This window comes from Sceloporus occidentalis, unplaced genomic scaffold (genome assembly GCF_023333645.1).
Source record: "Sceloporus occidentalis isolate IW3139 unplaced genomic scaffold, rSceOcc1.0.p SCAF_3, whole genome shotgun sequence".
NCBI lineage: Eukaryota > Metazoa > Chordata > Lepidosauria > Squamata > Phrynosomatidae > Sceloporus > Sceloporus occidentalis.
This window is the reverse complement of record NW_028316983.1, coordinates 234,162,970-234,182,295: the sequence shown is the minus strand read 5'-3', so window position 1 is coordinate 234,182,295 and position 19,326 is coordinate 234,162,970. Positions and strand designations below refer to the sequence as shown.

The 19,326-nt window shown below is 42.2% G+C and overlaps 1 protein-coding gene across 3 annotated transcripts in view; it reads left to right on the top strand.

Annotated features, from left to right (window-relative positions):
* The first annotated feature begins 2,895 nt into the window (after positions 1 to 2,895).
* LOC149317626 (transmembrane protein 65-like) overlaps positions 2,896 to 19,326 on the top strand; it is a 31,376-nt gene continuing 14,945 nt past the window's right edge. Inside the window, exons 1-2 of one of the 3 annotated variants that reach the window (XM_089517918.1) lie at positions 2,896 to 3,486; positions 15,604 to 15,675. In XM_089517918.1, the coding sequence (XP_089374044.1) occupies positions 3,138 to 3,486; positions 15,604 to 15,675 (421 nt within the window). In that variant the 5' untranslated portion in view covers positions 2,896 to 3,137. The remainder of the gene's footprint in view (positions 3,487 to 15,603; positions 15,676 to 19,326) is intronic. The other 2 variants (XM_089517920.1, XM_089517921.1) reach the window with 2 other exon arrangements.

The window sequence follows — 19,326 nt, the reverse complement described above, 5'->3', positions numbered from 1 at the left end:
GCCAGCTTGGCCAACTGTTAGGAATTCTGGGAGATGATGACCAAAACATCTGGAAGACCAAAGTTAGGGAATCATTTTTGGTATCACCTTTGAGGCTATGGCAGTATGAGCTTTCGTAGACTTCAGTCTTGGGAAGGAGACTTCAGTCTATGAAAGCTCATGCTGCCAACTTCTTTCTTTCAGTTAGTCTCAAAGGTGCTACAAGATCTCTCTACATACTGATTTATGAGTAAATTAGTACAAAAAACCATTACTAAGGATTCTGTATGAGTGTAGTATGGGAGGAGGTCAATGGTGAGGTGACACCATGAGTTACCATACCAGGTGACACCAACCCTAGTGACTCCATTGACCTTAATGTTTATGCTATCATGGGTTTTTCTTGGCAAGGTTTTTTTTCTGTGAAGAATCAAATCCGCAAAAGTCAAAGCTGGAAATGTGGAGGGCTGACTGTAGTAGCAATCTTAATGCAGGTCCTACTTGTATTATGTCTACACTAGTGGATCTTAACCTGTGGTCTGCAGGCCTGTGTCCTCGGAAGTGGTCCGCAAAGGCATGAAAGCTGCTCAGCAGACTTCTGATGGTGCCTCTGAGGGAAGGTTTAGTGGCTGGTGTAATTGTTAATGGTTCAATATTCCAGTAATATATATATATATATGTGTGTGTGTGTATGTATCCGCCAGGATTTGGTTCCAGGATCAATGCTTCATTCCCATTGTATACAATGGCATAGTAAAAAGGCACCCCTTGTATAAGATAGCAAAATCAAATGTTGCTTTTTGGAATTTAGATATTTTTGGCATATTTTCAATCCGTAGACAAGGAATCCATGGAAATGGAGGACTGGCTGTATTATTATTTGGATTTTAAATCTTGTGTTAAGTCTTGGGGTGCAGGAAAACAAAATGTATTTAAAGGAGGCCCCTGGTAAAGAAAATGTTATGCACCACTGAGCTCAACAGTTTGCCACCAGTCCCCTTAAAATGTCCAGATTTCTATTGACCTTAGAAACGATGGTGAACAAACTGCAATTAAGAAACAGTAGGCAAAATAACACCAGATTATTGCTTTACTGGCTGCTTACATTACAAAGGCCCTCAAAGCTATTTCCTTGGTGGAAAAACACTTGATATGATATCAGAAGCGATTATTTCTCAGGGCAAAGGCTGCCGGCTCAGGGCTTAATATGGAGCTCCCAAAGAGAAGTTTCAGTTACAAAATGGCAGTTTGTGAGACTGGACCAGAGCGGATGAATGGGCTGCAGGCTGCAGGGAAATTGGTGCCTTGCATGGAAGGTTTAATTTGCTCAGGAGCTATATCCTGAAATATATATTCTTACCTTTGGAGGATGCTTGCAATCATTATTCCACATGGAAACAGTAATTAAATTGTGAAGATGTACCGGAGCATGTACAAAGTAAATTTATATCATTTCCCTACAGAATAATGACAATACCCAATGCAATATTAACAATAATAGTAGATGATGATGATGATGATGATGATGATGATGATGTTTATTTCTTACAAAAACCATTAACAGACACACCACATCAGTTAAAACACATATCAATTGAAAAGGACATGCATACGACTTAAAAGGACAAGACATACACATTAAAACACTCCGCATTTAAAATTAATCTTTTCAGTGTTCATCAGTTCATCAATAGGATGTTTTTTTCTATCTAGGGCTGCATTCACACTGCAGAAATAATCCAGTTTAACACCACTTTATCTGCTGTGGCTCCGTTCTATCGAATTTTGGGAACTGTAGTTTTGTGAGCTATTTAGCCTTCTATGTTCCAAAACACACTGTAGAAATAATCCAGTCTGGGGCCGCTTTAACTGTCCTGGTTTAAGGCTAGGGAATCCTGGGAACTGTAGTTTTGTGAGAGATTTAGCCTTCTCTGTCAGAGAGCTCTGGGGCCACAATAAACTACAGTTCCCAGGATTCCCTAGCAGTGAGTCAGGGCAGTTTGAGACCGTTTTAACAGCCCTGGCTCAGAGCTAGGGAATCCTGGGAATTGTAGTTTATTGTGGCACCAGAGCTCTCTGACAGAGAAGGCTAAATCTCTCACTAAATTAGTTTCCAGAATTCTCTAGCACTGAGCCAGAGCAGTTAAAGCGGTCTCAAACTGGATTATTTCTGCAGTGTGGATTGGACCAGAGAAAGCTAAATGGCTCGCACAAAACTACAATTCCCAGAATTCCCTAGCATTCAGCAAAGGAAGTTAAATTGTTGTCGAACTGGATTATTTCTGCAGTGCAGAGACATGTACAATTCAGTGAATTTATGAAGGGCAATCTCTACTGAGGGGCCCTTTTGATGTGAGGGAGGCGGGGCCTCTTTTCGGGCCCGGATTGGTTGTTTTTAGCGCCTGTCAAAAGACTTCGCATCTATTGGTCAACGGGCAAAAGGGCGAGAGGAGATGGGCGTGGCACCTGCCTTGTCGCTCAAATAAGGGGCGGAGCAAAAAACCCTTTCCTTTCTTCCCATAGAATAGGCCGGGAGGTGTGTTCTCATTAAACCTTCCAAGGGGAGGGGAAAAAACCCTGTTCCTTCTTCTCATAGGCCGAGAGCGTTCTTGTCCGAGGTGATGGGCGTGGCATCCGGATTGTCACTCAAATAAGGGACGGAGCAAAAAACCTTTCGCTGGCTCCCATAGGCCGAGAGGTGTTGGGTTGTCATTAAATCATCCGAGAAGGTAGGCGTGGCATCTGGCCTGTCACTCAAATAAAGGAAAAAAAACCTGTTCCTTCTTCCCATAGGCCGAGAGTGTTCTTGTCTGAGGAGGTGGGCGTGGCACCGGGGAGAGAGGTAAAAAATAGGCAAAAAGGGGGTGGAGTTTTAACCAAATTGTTGCCACTGCGCCTGCGCGGCTCTACCTCCGCCCTCACTGGCGCTGTGAAGCGAGCGCGAGAGGGCTCAGTCGGCTTTCAACGGTCGAAGGGTGAGGTCGTCTGTTTTGCTCCTCTCTTTCTCCCCGCAGGGACTCAATAATCCGCCCAGCTTTTGTGAAAGGAGAGAGAAAAGGAGGAGGATGCCGCCGCCTCGGCGGAGGAGGGAGGGAAGGAGCTGCCCTTTCTGAACGCAAAGCCCAAGAGAGGCTCCATGAGCGGCGCTCGGTAGCGGCATGTCGCCGTGGCTGAGCTGCCGGTGGGCGCTGCGGCTGGGCTGCGGGTGGCCTCCGCGGCGGCGGCCACTCAACAGCGGCTGCTGCCTCCTCTTCCTCCGCCGCCGCCTGAGCAGCGCCTTCCGACGGAGCGGAGGAGCCCCCGAGGAGAGGCTGCTGCTGCTGCGGCGGCGGCCCTTCCCTCCGCCGCTGTTTCCCAGGGCGCTGGGCACCCACCCGAAGAAGGAGCCCATGGAGGCCCTGAACACGGCGCAGGGAGCCCGGGACTTCATCTACAGCCTCCACTCCACCGAACGCAGCTGCCTCCTCCGGGAGCTACACCGCTTCGAGTCCATCGCCATCGCCCAAGGTAAAACACACGAAGCACACACAGTGGATATGCATCCACACTGGAGGAATAACCCGGTTTGGAAGCGCTTTAACTCTTTGTCTGGCTCTTTGCTATGGAATTCTGGGCCCCACAACCAACTCCAACTCCCAGAATTCCATAGCAAAGGGCCAGGAAGCGCACCCACCCAAAGGGTTTCCATGGCCAAGCCAGGACCCTCTTCTACGCTGGCTCTACGCAGGGCAGCTGTCGGTCTGAAATGACTTGAAGGCACACAGCAACAACAACAACAACAGTTCATTAAATGTATCCAGGGAGACCTGTGTTGGCTGTATAATGAATCACAACAACGTACCAAAAGGCTACATGACAACATGTTGTTGTTGTTGTTGTGTGCCTTCAAGTCATTCCTAACTTATGGTGAGCCTAAGACTATCATGTGGGGGTTTCTTGGCAAGTTTCTCCATCTTGCCAAGTTTCTTTTGCCATCCCCTGAGGCTGAGAGAGTGTGACTTGCCCAGGGACAGCCACTGGGTTTCCATGGCCCAGCAAGGATTTGAACCTTGGTCTCCAGAGGCATAGTTCAACGCTTAAACCACTGAGCGTATTATAGCACTGGATGCTCTCTCTTTCTGGTTCTCAACTTGCCATACATGCTGTGCCTCCTTCCAAAGCTCCCTCCCACCCTGGCCTTAGGCAACACCTTCCCAGTGGTTTAGGGAGCTGGGTATGTTTAGCCTGGTGAGGAACAGGTTAAGGGGTGACATGATAGCCCTGTTTAAATATTTGAAGGGGTGTCATACTGAGGATGGAACAAGCTTGTTTTTGCAGCTCCAGAGAATAGGACCCAGAGCAATGGGTTCAAACTACTGGGAAAGAGATTCCACCTCAACATTAGGAAGACCTTCCTGATGGTAAGAGCTGTTTGACAGTGGAAGATCTTGCCTCAGAAAATGGTAGAGCCTCCTTTGGAGGTTGTTAAACAGAGTCCGGAAGGCCATCTGTCAGGGATGCTTTGATTGTGAGTTCCTGCATGGCAGGATGATCCTTGGGGTCTCTTCCAGCCCTAGGATTCCCTCTTGCCTTTGACCTTCAGCGACTATTTAAAACTGAACTTGTCACCTCATCACCATACCTGCTAGTTTGGCATTTCCATGGCTATTCATACAGTCTTGATTATGGAGGTCTTTCCTGGGCATCCATTCATTCCATGCATCTGAGGAAGCAGGCCAAATCTACAAAAGCTGAGGCAAGAGCTTCTTTTGCATAGTTAGTCTCAAAGGTGTTACAACAGCCCTTTGCAACTCCCAAGTAAATTGGTTTAGGATTGCAGGCAGCACTTGGTGTGAATTCAACCCAGCATTTAGTCCTGGGATCCACTGCCCCTCCATCTTTGCCTTTGCTTTTCTTTCCATGGAAGAACGCAGCCCAGCAATATGCAAAAGATAAACCAGCAGTAATTTTGAATCTGTGCAGAAAGGCATTCTTGGGATGTTCTGTATCCACCATTAGTCCATTAGTTTCTAGGTTAAGTGTTCATGGCCTAGGTTGGGCACTTTTTGTTTCCTCTGGAGAAGGAAGAAGTGAACTAAATCCCTGGGACAACAGCTATTTGCAGGCCTGAAATAATAAAGCGTCTCTGAGTGTGTGGGAGAGTGTTTGTCTGTCTGTTTATGATCCCACCCATCTAGATTTAGGGAGCAGAACTTCCACGTCAAAAAGCTTGGCATCCAGGGTAGGATTGGGCCTCCAGGGCCAGGCATGTCATCATCTGCGATGTGTGCTAACTTGCCATAGTAAAAGTCTGTGCTGTGTGCGTTGGTTGCCAGCACAAGATGCCTTGGCTGAGTGTATGGACTGCCTCATGTGGGTGTGGCTTTGCCTTTGCCTTGGAGAACATTCGTTTTCCATTATTTGGCAATCTGTACTAAAAGCTGAATCCCAGTGGTTGCACAGGGCTAAACTGTACTCTCCAGCAGCTGGGATAGTCCTGCCAGATGGGTATCAGGGAAAGTTTCAATTGTTTACTATGGTTTTCTAAGCATTTAATAATTCAAAACAAACAAAAAAGATTTTTGGAGATATAAAATCTCTCGAAGTTAACTTGAGGGGAGGGACTTGTCTCCTGTGGGTTGAGAACCTTTTATAGAGCCTTGATATGTACTTGGAACTGTGAGCACACATCACTCAAACCCCTGCTGTCCCATTCTCCTGCGTGTGTCTAGGTTCAAGCTGGTGTATAGGGCATAATAATTTTTCAAAACTGGGAGTATAGGAAGGAACTGGCAAAACCACCTGAGAGTATTCTTTGCCTAAGTAAATCCTATGAAATTAATGTGGTCGCCATAAGTGGACAGGCAAATTGAAGGCACATACACCCACACTTTATGATGATAAATTTAAGATGTAGCCTGCTTGCTTCATCCTGCTGATGTTTTTGGTCATGTGATTTATGTGGATGGTACTGTGATGTATTTGGTTGGGTTGCTATTTTAGGCCAAGCAGTCCTTCTGTTTTGTAATATAAGACACAGAATGGAAAAGAATTGTTTTTGTAAAAAAAATTACAGTGAAAGATGAATTAATAGATGCACACTTACTGTTTATAAAAATAATGAATCAGGCTTACAGTAGTGAAGGCCTGTGGCCTAAAACTTCATCCTCTAACACAATATTAGATATGCTTACAGATGGAAGGGTTTTGCATGCAGCAAATTTGCAGAAGGGTATGGATTTGAAATTCATGGGGTCACCAGAAGTCAACAGGTGGCTTGAAAGTGCAGACACATACACATGGACACAACACAACTAATTCAGCTTCTCATATTTGTGAAGAAGCAGAAATGAAACAGATATCCCAGAACATTTTAATTGAGAATGATTCTGCTTATATGTATTTCAAATACTAGTTTAGATGCAAAAGCAGGTTGTGTGTGGAAGAAAAAATAATACAAGACTCCTTAATACTCAGCACAGGCTTAATGATACAACTTTTTGGGTATTTTGTTTATATAGCACAATGTGAAAGACACTTTCCAGAGAACAAGAGGACAGGTCACTACTTACAGGTTGATGTATGTATGTGCCTTCAATTATGTATGTATGTGCCTTCAATACATACATGTATGGTGATCCCATATATTTCATAGGGTTTTCTAAGGCAACCACCAATACTCAGAGATGGTTTTGCTAGTTACTTCTTAGGAAATACAGCCTACAGCACCTGGCATGCATTGGTGGTCTCCCATCTAAGTATTTATCTGGGCTGACTTTGCTTAGCTCCCAATATACAACAGGATTTGGTGCCTTTAGGATATTTGGATCTATTACTTACAGGTTTATGGCATATAAATCAGCATAGGGAAGCAACAGGCAAATAAGAAGTGTGATAGAGTTTAACGTGCAACTAACCATTCAGACTGAAGAAAAATATATGGTGATCCTGCAATTACCTGCGCATAATTGGATAAAGTGCAGACCATGATGACAGTCCTGTTTAATTTATCACAGTACAGCTTTCCATTTGTAATGTCAGGACATTGTTCTATCATATTGAACGAATGCATCAAATGGCTTGTTCTGGAATTATACACAGAGCTTTCATCCTAGTGTGAACAATGTCCATTCAGCTTTTTCCATAGTGAATGAGAGCAGCTGTTATGAGTTCCATTATATATTCATCTGATTTTTATTGTGAGTTTGAAATTACTCTGAGCATCACTTAGACTCTCTTTCTTATTGATTTTTACCTTTCTCCTCCTCCTCCCTCCAATTTACTGTTGGACTGTGTCTGCCAGCTGGTAATTCCAGAGTAGTTTCATAGATTAAAGGTACTAAAGGCTTTCACATGGGAAAATAATTAAAAACCCAATCTGAAGTTCTGATTTCTTAAAAGGCTACAGGTAATTTGCAGCAACCTTTTATAGCTGACATTTGGTGTTTCAGTAGCTATTTAGCCATTTGACTTTCATCTGTTTAACTATGTCCTTGAAAAGGGCAATTGGCTGTGTACTCCCATTTTCCCAGAAAATATTTTAATACGAAATTTGTTAGCCTAAGAATTACAATCAATGGATGGAAGAATATAACCATTCTGCATCTATGTGTGTATGTAAAAAGAAATTAAAGATGGTGTATAATTTGTGTCGTATAATAATTTACATGTTTGCTTACTGTAGTAGTAACTACAGCTGTGAAACAGTTCTGCTGGTAGAATTCAACATCCCAATTATTAGTCTTCTATTTCTTTCTGTAAACTTTCACAGAATGAGAATACTGTATTGCTAACTTGTCTTTAGAGAAGCTTGTGTGTTACCTGAACCTGCCTCCTTCCATCACCCATATTGCAGAACTGGAGCCTTGTAGCGGCTTGCATGTGTTTCTCTTCACATTTGCTTTTAGCATTTTTTGTTCTACCACTGCACTCCCTTCCCCCAATCCCTTGGCATGTGACGGCCAGGGAGTGGCAGGAGATTGTATTTATACAGGCAGGGAGAGGATGAGAAATAGTTTAAGTTCTCCTTCTGCAAATCACAGACTTTTTTTGTTTCATTTCTGTTTAACATTTTGAATCAGTTGAATTCAGAGGTTGTGTGATGCCAGATGTCTGATCCACTAAAGGGCTTGAGGGTGCTTGTCCTGATGATCTGACAAGGGGAAGGGATTAGGATTATTCGAATATCGTGGGCCCTCAACATTCACTGTGGTTAGGGGTGCAGGGCCCCCATGAAAGTGGAAAAACTGCAAATAATAGAACATATTTTTTTAACCTAAGAGAGCACCTCTGGAAGTTGACCATAGAATTATCCCCAAAATGACTAGGGAAGTGTCTCTCTAGGAATCTCTAGGTCCTCCAAAGCAACTTCTAGTGAACCTTGGCATAGAGTCATGCTGGGGGGCCTGGAGATGCCTAAAGAGAACATAATCCCATGATGATTTTATTTAGCTTAGTCGGTTTTAATATGTAGTTTTTAATCTTACATTGGCCTGTTACAGACAGCCGAAATAAAGCTGCTTCGAGTCACAGTGGAGGTATGGTGTTTCAATGATGCAAGAGTCCAGAAGCCACACCAAAGCCACGCTCCAGTCCTTAGGGCTGAAGTGTGGCTTTGGTGCGATTTCTGGACTCTTAGGACGCATGCATCATTGAAACACCATATCTCCACTGTGACTCGAAGCAGCTTTATTTTGGCTGTCTGTAACAGGCCATTGTTTAATCTTGTTTTAAGGGGGGTATTATGTATATATGGATGTATTTTAACCTGTTGTATGCCGCTTTGATTGCCTGGCAAAAAGCGGGATAGAAATAAAAACTTTATTTTATTTATTATTTATTTTTATAATCAAGTCAGGGAATAATCAAATCCTCAGGAGTCAAAGCTGCAAATGTGGAGTCTGACTGTACAGTGAAACCAGTCACTGTAAGATGTACATCTAGCCTTATGTGACATCACAGTAAACCAGATGACTGCTCAAAACCATATCTGTTTCCTTCTGGGTTTGTTTCCAGGCTTTAAAAAGTTTTGGCTCTCTGACAGATAACTGTACTCTTCTAAATGTTCTTGTTTTGTTTTATTAATAATATTTTTGCAGTATTCATATCTTTTTGTCAGCTTTCACCTAAAGGGATCAAAGAAAGAAATCACGACTAACTTACATTTGATAAAATCATTACCGTATATTCCGGCGCATAAGGCGACCCCCAACTTTACAACTTAAAATAGAGTGTTTGGGATATACTCACCGTATAAGACTACCCCTCTCTTCCACGATAAGTCAGAAAGGAGCTGAAGGCACACAACAACAACAGCAGCAGCAGCAGCGACAGAGGAGAAAGAGGGAGGAGGAGAAAAAAGTAGAAGGAGAAAGAAGAAAAGAAGGGGAAGAGGAGGGAGACTCCACTACACTCTGAGGAAGGAGTGTGTTCCACATTTGAAATAACAGCATACACAACATTATTTCACCCGCCTTGACAACTCCTCCCACCCTTCCTCTTGGTGCATCTACACTTTAGAATTAATGCAGTTTGACACCACTTTAAGAGCTGCTGCTCCATCCTATTGGAATCCTAGGATTTGTAGTTTTATAAGGTCTTCTGCCTTCTCTACCCAAAGAATGCGGGGAGGGGGCGCTGCTCCAAACTACAAATCCCAGGGAGTCTGTATGGATGGAGCCGTGGCAGTTCAAGTGGCTCCTATTGGAATCAAAGCCCAGGAAGCTTTGTGCCAAATCAAAACATGTTAGGCTGCAACTACACTGCAGAAATAATCCAGTTTGACACCCCTTTAACTGCCCTGGCTCAGTGCTATGGAATCCTGGGAATTCTAGTTTTCTGAGATATTTAACCTTCTCTCTCAGCAAACTTTGGTGTGACAACAAACTACAATTCCCATGATTTCATAGCACTGGGCCATGGCAGTTAAAACGGTATGAAACTGGATTGTCTCTGGAGTGAAGATGCAGCCTGAGTTGGATCCAAGACACACTGCAGAAATAATCCAGTTTGAGACTGCTTCAGCTGCCCTGGCTCAGTGCTAGGGAACCCTGGGAAGTGTAGTTTTGTGAGACATTGAGCCTTCTCTATCAGAAAGAGCTCTGGTGCCACAACAAACTACAATTCCCAGGATTCCCTAGCAATGAGCCAGGAGAGTTAAAGTGGTCACAAACTGGATTATTTCTGCAATGTGTTTTGGACCTTCGTTATTAAAAATGCTCAAGGTCCAATCCATACTGCAGACATAATCCAGTTTGAGACCGCTTTAGTTGCCCTGGCTCAGTGCTAGGGAACCCTGGGAATTGTAGTTTTGTGAGAAAGAGCTCTGGTGCCACAATGAACTACAATTCCCATGCATCTGAGGAAGTATGCTTAAGTCTAAGAAAGCTGCCAACTTTTCTTTCAGTGAGTCTCAAAGGTGCTACAAGATCTATCTATCATCATCAACATTATTGTTATCATTATTAAATCCAAATGCACCAGCAGAAGTGGACTTAAATTGGCAACATTGATATACTGTAGACTCATTCTCTGGGGCTGGGATCTGGAAGTGTGGAGGCAATTCCCTTGAAAAACCAGGGAATCCTGGGAATTGTAGTTTGTGAGGGTGGGGGGGCGACCACTGCCCTCAATCTGATTGGCTGTTAGTGTGACTCCATCCAAACAGGAATTGGTTGCTCTGTAGCCAGGGCAACCTGACTGTAGCCTGACTCTCAGAGTCAGGGCCCCCGGGAAAAGGAGGACAGGAGAGGGAGGGGAGGGAGGAAGGAAGGAAGGAAGGAAGAAAGAGAAGAAAAGGAAGAAAAAGGGAAGGAAGGAGGGAGGGAGGGAGGGAGGGAGGGGAAAAGAAGGGGAGGGAAGGAAGGAAGGGGAAAAAGCAAAGAAGGGAAGGAACGGAGGAGGACGCTTCTTTGCCTTTGGGAGAAGGCTTTCCTGCCGAGGGCTCTCTTGTTTCTCTTTAGGACCCAACGGCTTTCTGGCGTACAAGATGGGCCCCCGACTTTGGGGAAGATTTTCCTGGGCTAAAAAGTCGTCTTGTACGCTGGAAAATACGGTAATTTTCTCTCAGAATGACATAAAAGTAGCAAAACAGATTGGTTAAAGCTACATATACTGTAGCTTGTTAAACCATACACAGAACAACAAAGATTTCTAATTTAGATTAGCTCAAAAATTACTTAAGTAACAATTGTTCTCAGCATGAAGAATCAAAACATTTTGGGGGATGATATGACAATGGCTCAGGAAAACTTATAGAACTAAAAAATGGTATTACTTATTTAATAGCGTGTTCTGTTGGTTTTTACAGTGATCAAAACATTACCAGGCATATTTAATTCTTTATATTATAAAAATGGTATAGTAATTACTTTCTTAAAGGTAAAGGTTTTCCCTTGATATGAATGTCTAGTCGTAACCAACTGTAGAGGGAGGTTCTCATCTCTGTTACTAGGTTGAAGCGCTAACTTTGTCCAAAGATGATTCTGTGATCATGTGAACATGACTGCACAGAACACTGTTACTTTCCCACTGAAATGGTACCTATTTGTCTACTTGCATTTGCATGCTTTTGAACTGCTAGGTTGGCAGAAGCTGGGACTAGTATCAGGAGCTCACTCTGACAGTTGGCACTTGGGCCTCGAACTGCTGACCTTCTGACCTTATGATCATCAGAATTGGCATCTTAACCACTGAGCCACCACTGTTACTTTCTTATAATGGTATTAATCATGTTAGATTAACAGAAGAGGTGTAAATGCTAAATGCATTCAAAATTATACCTGAAATATGACTATGTTATCTTACATAATGTGTTGGACTTATACCATTGTAACTCACTACTTTGGCTGTTGTGGGGGACGGAGGATGGAATCCTCTACCAAGTGTGCAGTGTCCAACCCCACAACCGACCTTAGTTGTAGCCCCCTCCCTCAACACATCTGTTTCCTTACAGGTGGGAAACTGAAGAGGTGCAGCAGACAGGTATCCACCTATCTTCCTAAAGTTGCATGCACAACAGTGACATAATCTGTAGAAACCTGTGGAGGTCCCTGCAGATATTTATTGCTTTACATCCACATTTGTAAACACAGCTAGATGATTGTCTGCTATCCCTTCTCACTCCTCACCAGCCAAGCAGTGGCCATGTTTGGGAGGGTTGCAGCCAGAAAAAGGCGGGACTGGGCCAGGGGTGATAGTCGTCTTGGACAGGAGACATAGCTATGCGTATCATAGCTACCTTGATGTATTGTAGCTACGTTCAGGTTATCAGCCAATCCGTTAATGTGCTGGAAAGTTGTAGATTTTGATGACAACTTGTTTAAAAATTAATTTTCAATTCCTAGTTCCCCCCCCCCCCCAGTGTATTATATGGTACAACACTGCATAGTCCACAGACAAAGTCATAAATCATGAGCAAAATTGGTAGCTCCAGACTGCTTCTATCTCTGGAGCATTCTGGTGGGAGAGACTGTGCCTTTAATTAGTGCTAGGCTTCAGAGACACTCCAATGCAGTTATTATTTTGGCTTCCAGGTGTTTCCTCGGCGCAAAATGAGGCAGATTCCTCCTTTGACATCTTTGGGATATAAGTGAAGATACATCTTGAAAGTTCTCTGCAATGGACAGAGTACTTTCATTGTCAGGTTTTTTCAAGTCATTTCAGACTTACGGCAACCCTAAGGCGACCCTATCATGAGGTTTTCTTGGCAACATTTGTTCAGAGGAGGTTTCTCATTGCCTTCCCCTGAGGCTGAGAGAATGTGACTTACCCAAGGTCCCCCAGTGGGCATCATGGTTAAGCAGGGAATTGAACCCTGGTCTCCAGAGTCATAGTCAACACTCAAAGCACTACACCACACCAGCTCTCACAGAGTGAATGGTAAATGTCCTTTCACTTCGCCTGATTTCCAGGTGCAGATGTTTGTGAGAAAGAGTTTTTATTTTTAAAGTAGCACTGATGACATATTGGTAGATTTCTGTACTCATTGTAACAAAAGTAATTAATATGCATTTTTCCTGTGGTACTGTACTAAATGTGAGTGATTTGCAAGACAAAAGGTATGTGGATTAGGGACACTAAACCCCACTTAAGAAGTATATGAAAAAGAAAAAATTAAATTAACCCTTAAATTTGAGAGGCCTAAAAACCAGTGCTTTCCAGCTTACATGTGATAAAAATTATCGCAGAGTAGAGAAAACCTTGCATGAGTCTTCTCAATTTTTAGGCTACCAATGTATATGTGAACAATGGTGCAAATGCATAATTTTGTAGTCAGGTTACATCTAGGCTTGTATACAGGGCTGACCAAGATAAAATCGACATGCTCCACTAGTTGTTGTCTAATAAATTGATTAAATATCTAAGCTGTCTAGTTCTGGCCAGATAGCTTAAAAAGAGGAAGAGCTATCAGTGGCTATTGCCCAGCAGTATCAGAGACAGTACACCTCTGTATATCTGTTGCTGGTACCCTTGAGAGGGAAGGTGTTGTAGTGCTTGTGCAACTTCCCTAAGCATCTGCCTGATCCCTGTGTGAGCAGAATGCTGAATGAAGAAGGCCTTCAGTCTGATTAAGCATCACTGTTCTTAAGGTAACTGAAATTCAGTGGGAAAATATACTTCTCTTAATTCCAATAAACAGGAGAACAGTTCACTGGTATATTGCAATGATATGCAGAAAGCATTGTAACAGTCTGGCGTAAGATAGATCGACTGATGTTAGCTTGGCTGATGAGTATGATACCTCAAAAATCTGCACTGACATTAACCTCAGGAAGTACTAATAAAAATTCACCAAACTATGGCACGTTACACACCGCCATAAGGGACGTCCTTAGGACGTCCCATTTTGAAAAAGGGGTGTCTCTTCCAGACGCCCCTTATGCTATCACAGACAGAGTCCGTAACAAATGACATAACGGACGCTCTGCGAGTGTGCGCTTTGGCACTTGCGGCCTCTCTTCCGGGTTGCCAGAAGGCGCTCCTTCTTTGCAGTGCGGAGGAGTCGCACGGTTTGGCTGCTGCGACTCCGCGCTGCAACCGGCAGCAGCCCGAGACCGCCCCTTTTGGGTGGTCTGTAACGGGCCTATGATACTTTTGTTGGCCAACTGAAATGCACAATATACTTGTTGCAAGCTTTCAAAGCTGCACTGGCTTCTTCATCAAGCAAGATGTTACATACCAGACAGGAGAAAAAAATTGGAGATGTTGGTAAGATGCTTGCATTTTGTTGTTTCTGTCGTTAGTTGGTAGGTGTAGAGGTAAGCTTGCAACAAGTATATTGTGCATTTTGGTTGGCCAATAAAGGTATCACTGTTTGGTGGGTTTTTGTTTGAATTCACTAAATGGCCAACACAGCTAACCCTGCATGTTCACAGGAAGTAGATGATAATATCCTATTTCCTAGATTTCACTTCATTAAAGCATCCTGACCCAAATTAGATTTTTGTTTGGGTTATACTTGCCTAGATGGCCACTTCTATCAGGAACCCCATCAGTCTTTGGTGACAAGAGACAAAATTAGAGATACATATATGCAACAAGAATTTGTGATTGTCTTAAACTTGCTAGAATTTTTTTAAAAATTACACACCCACCCCTATAAAACAGTAGTCACAATAAAAGACATTAAAAACAAGCTACATTACCTTTCAAGTTTGTTCAGAAATTATCTAAATACCAAAAAGATCATGTAAAATCTTGCTGCTTTGGAATTTAAAGCAGAGAAGTAGTGGCTTGATGGTGTTTATCCCTGCTTAAAACCTCATACACAAAAGCTGATTTTTCCCACACTGGGGTCCAGATGAGTATGCAGATATTCTGTAAGCAGTATAAAGTGCAATATATCAAATAGAATCAGATTAAACCAGAGAGCAGGAATGTGTTTTAAGAAGGTGAAGTAGTAAAAGAAGCAAAGGAAACACAAGCCCTACAGGATGTTAATGTTCTTTCAGTTGATGCAGAGGTGCGGAAACTGTGGCTGCCTCAGATCCTCAAAGCTCCCCAGCACCCCTTAAAATTGACTTCCAGTTTACTTTTTTTGTTAGAAAAAGGCCTTTTCCAGACCTATGAAATGGCTGGGGCAGAATAGACCCAAAATATGGCAAAATTTGTCCCCTGTGGGGTGCACTTTAAGCACTTTTTTCAAAAATTAAATAAATGCAGCATGTGAATATGAAGGACCAAGGCAGTCATCCAACCCCTGTTATGATGTCTTAAGCACATAACAGCAGCATGGCATAAAAATAAGTTAAGAATGCAATGCTCTTATAAGAGAGTAAGCATGGTGTGGTTTTGACTGGAGACCAGGGTTCACATCCTGGATCTTCCATGTAAATCCATTGGTTAACCTTGAGCAAGTCACACTCTCTCAGAGAATGGTTGTGGAAACCCCTCTTTGAAGAAATTTGCCAAGAAAACTCTATGATAGGTTCACCTGAGGGTTTCCAGAAATTGGAAACAACTTGAAGGCACACAACAACAAGAGCCTTTGAACTTGCTGAGTTTTGCTTCTGAGTGAACATGCTTAGGATTGTGCTACACATGAGTTTGAATGAGTTACATAAACAGTGGTACATAAATCACAAGTACTCTAAACACTAGAAGGTAAACTAGCGTGATTGACTTTTTATGTTTGAAAAACTTTAGCATCCAGATTTCCTAAACCACGGGTACCATTTGAGATGTCAGTGAAGCAGATAGTGCCACCAGAGCCAGCCAGTAAGTGGGATATAGTAAACTTCCATTTGCTACATAAGCATGCATGTCCTGAAGAGATGCTGTTTGAACCATGGATCTTGTGTGTGGTGCATAAATGTTACTGCTTCTCCATTAAAAAAAACCTTACATAAACATATTAACCTCTACTTCTTTCAAGTAACTTAGCGTGTTCTAACAAAAATGTAGTTTCCATTATCAACTTTGTATGACTACATGTTTTAGATTGGTTTTCAGATTAACTAAAACAGATTGTTTGCATTCTTACCAGTCTATTAAAAGTACCTTCATTGGCTGAAATCTTTTTTATCGTTTTTAATGAAAGATTTCTAGACTAAAATATTCAGTAACATGTAAATTGCGTTATAAACTAATGCAGTTCCACTTTTATCAAAGGGTTTTTGATAATTTTTTGAAGAAATAGTAGTTCAGATGGTGTCTGAATTACTGAATCTATATTAAAATCATTTGTGTTCTTCCAAAAATCTTTGGCATACTGACTTTGTCTAACTTGTTTGAAAAAGCTGACTTTTAAAATTTGAAATATTTGTGTCACTTCTCTAACTTGTTATAGTTCTACAGGGAACATGAGAGGAACCTTGCTTAAGGAGATACAAACTCTAAAATGTCCAGCAGTCTCCTTTTTACAGTGGCCAGCCAAGTGCCTCAAGCCTCTACTTGGAGGCAGCAGCCCTTCCAGTTTCATGTTCCCAGATACTTATTTTCACTTGTATATGGGTACACTGCAGTTAGTGAACTAGATACAGTGTGCCCGCGCCACATGCTGGTATGCCATATATGGCTTTAGCTTATGCTGAAGCCCTGTGGCGGGAAAAACAATGGTGCACACACCGCATGTACGTGCCCTATTGTTTTCAGTGGGGCTTGAGCATATGTGTTTTTCCCTTACATGTGGTGTGTGTGTCCGGAATGGATCACCCGCATAAGGGAAGGGCCACTGTATTTTCCTTGGCATTACTTCTTTGACAGAAAAATTGGCACCAGAGGCAGAAATAAAATGGAAGGAATAGAGAGAGGTTCCAGCACCACAAAAAAAGCGGAAAAGAAGGAGGAAAAAGAGTACTTCACCATGTTTCAACAAACTGTTTATCTGAACTAACAATTTGCACATGTGAAGTGAAACAGGCCAGCCTTGCATAAGTAAACAAAACAATTTTAAACCTTCTACAGACCACTTGAAAGCTTCATCCAAGCTATCCCTGGATATTTTTCTTCTTCCAAAATGCATCTGGGGAGGATTTTTTTTTCTTTTCACCAGTCTCCACTGTTCTTATTTTAATTACGGTGACCAGTCCTACAGATCTGTGCTTTCTTTCGTGCTGGGTAGGGGAGTTGCTGATGGGACAGACTTTTATGCTTTCCTCCTTTTCTCTCTGTTTTAGTATTCATGCATACTCAATCAGGAATTCTGGAGGCAGTCTCTGTGTGTCTTGCCCATGCACACCTGCAGCAGGATTGACAAGAGCAGAATTCCATTCTTTCTGAGCTCAGGCTTTATTGCATTGTTTACTGCAGACATGCTGCTGCAGTCACACACCCTAAGTCTGTGTTTCTTCAGCCCTCTTTTTCATCAGCTTCATAATGCTGATGCTACCAAAACAAAATCAAACAAACAAACAAAAAACCAACCCCTTCCAATTTACAAGAATAAGATGGAAAAAAAGGTGGTGAGCTGAGTGAGCATGAAAAGAATTTGTAAAAGGGAACTTGTTTATCAGAGGCTTCATTAACTGAGGTATGCCGGTACTACTTCTGAATGTTAGACTGTGACTACCTACTGATAATGCCTATCCTCCATGAATTGTATAATGCCCTTTAAAACTAGCATATGCTCTTTTAAAACCATTTCAGGTAGTCTGTCACCGCTCTGAGTAACAGTGAATCCTGTCCATTTATTATGTATTATGTGAAGGACTTTTGCTTGAATCTCTTACTAGTTGCTTTCATTGGATGACCCAGGTTCTAGTATGGAATAGATGCTCTCTGTCTACTTTTTTCTTACCATGGGTAATTAAAAAAAACACCTTCATGTCTGTTTTTGTGCTAATTCTAAAGTTTTCTCATAGAAACAATGCTCTTGCTTTCCTGATCATTTTGGTTGCTCTTTTCTTAATTCTGCCACATTTTATATAGATAGCCAGCTAGAGCTAGAAGTCTAGAAGTCTGAGAGAAAGGAGATTAACTTCTATATTTTTATTGAAGGAGTAAAAAACCTAAATGCATGAAGTGTCCTGGTTTTATCATAAAAGGAAACATGACCCTGATGTATATTTGCTTTAGAATTGCCACTTTTTATTATTGTTAATCTGCTCATTAGAGTTTGTTCCTGAAATAGGAAAAAGCCTTCAGGGCTCTGCACGGCTCCTTTCAGCGCTAGATCGGGGCTGCGACAACTGCATGCCATGGCCCCAATCTAGCACTTTGCCGCTTTAAAAAGAAGCATCAAAATGCTGTTCTCGCCACCATGATGGCGACTTTTTGCAGATTCTTCAGTGCAGCTCATTTAAACGCTGCGCCGAAGTGGTGTGATGCCGCTTGCCATCTGGTCAGGCGTGCAGCATGACACCAACATCAGGGCGGAGTTGGGGCATGCGGTGTGTGGTTGCCACACCCCCACTCTACCCCGATGCTGGCATTTATCACGGGCCTGACAGCCAGTTTGTTGCACATTGAAAAAGGAAGCCCAGGGTTTAGAAAGGCCGATGCCTTACAAGCAAATAAAGATGAACATAAGCTAAACAACCAATAATTCAGGCAATAATTTTTAGAGCTTAGCTCAAACTACAAAGTCCTGGTGTGACATGTTGAGTTCTAATAAATGCTAAAATGTCCTATTTTTCTGTCAAGTTAAACTGTTTTCTGTGTTCAAGTTATCTTCTTGATATCTTAAAATGTTAACAGGTAGTTAGAGAAAACATGAGATTAGGAGTGTTTGATTTTCCTCAAAGAATTCAAAGTGCAAGAAAAGAGATTTCACCTAAACATTAGGAACACCCCCCCCCCCCCGGAAAGCTCTTTAAAAAAATTCTGTGGAGCTTAGAAATATGAATATTTTTCTCCTTCTGAAAGACATTCTAAGTTACATCTTTTGATTAGCTCTCTTATATTATGTCATATACTTGTAATAAGTCTGTTCTTTGAAATGTACGCTAGATCAGATTTTTGAAAATATAGCATCAAGCTCTATAAAGAGGTGAGGGAAATGATTATTTGATTTATATGTCACTTGAATAGTAGCAGATAATTCAGTACCAAAAACAGACCAGTTTTAATAAATGCAGCAGAAACAGTGCAGGCAGAAAAAGAGCAATATTAAGGATGAAATGCCTGTTGTTAAACATACCTTGTACATTAAAATCTTCAGTGGAGGTTCTTCCTGCAGGTATTAGTTCTGTTGTTTTTGGTGAGCTGCATAGCTACCAGTGACAAGGCTTCTTGGGGATATTAGCTGTGGAATGCTCTCCTTGAAGAGGGGTGTGTAGGAAACATTAATAGGATATTGCGTCGTCATCTGCAGAGTTAGACCTCAGATGGTTCAAATGTTGAACTGGTAACTTCAAAGTAATTGTATAAGAGAAACCTATTCTTTAACTCATGTATGAGCAATATGATGACTTTTCATAGCTCCCCCCT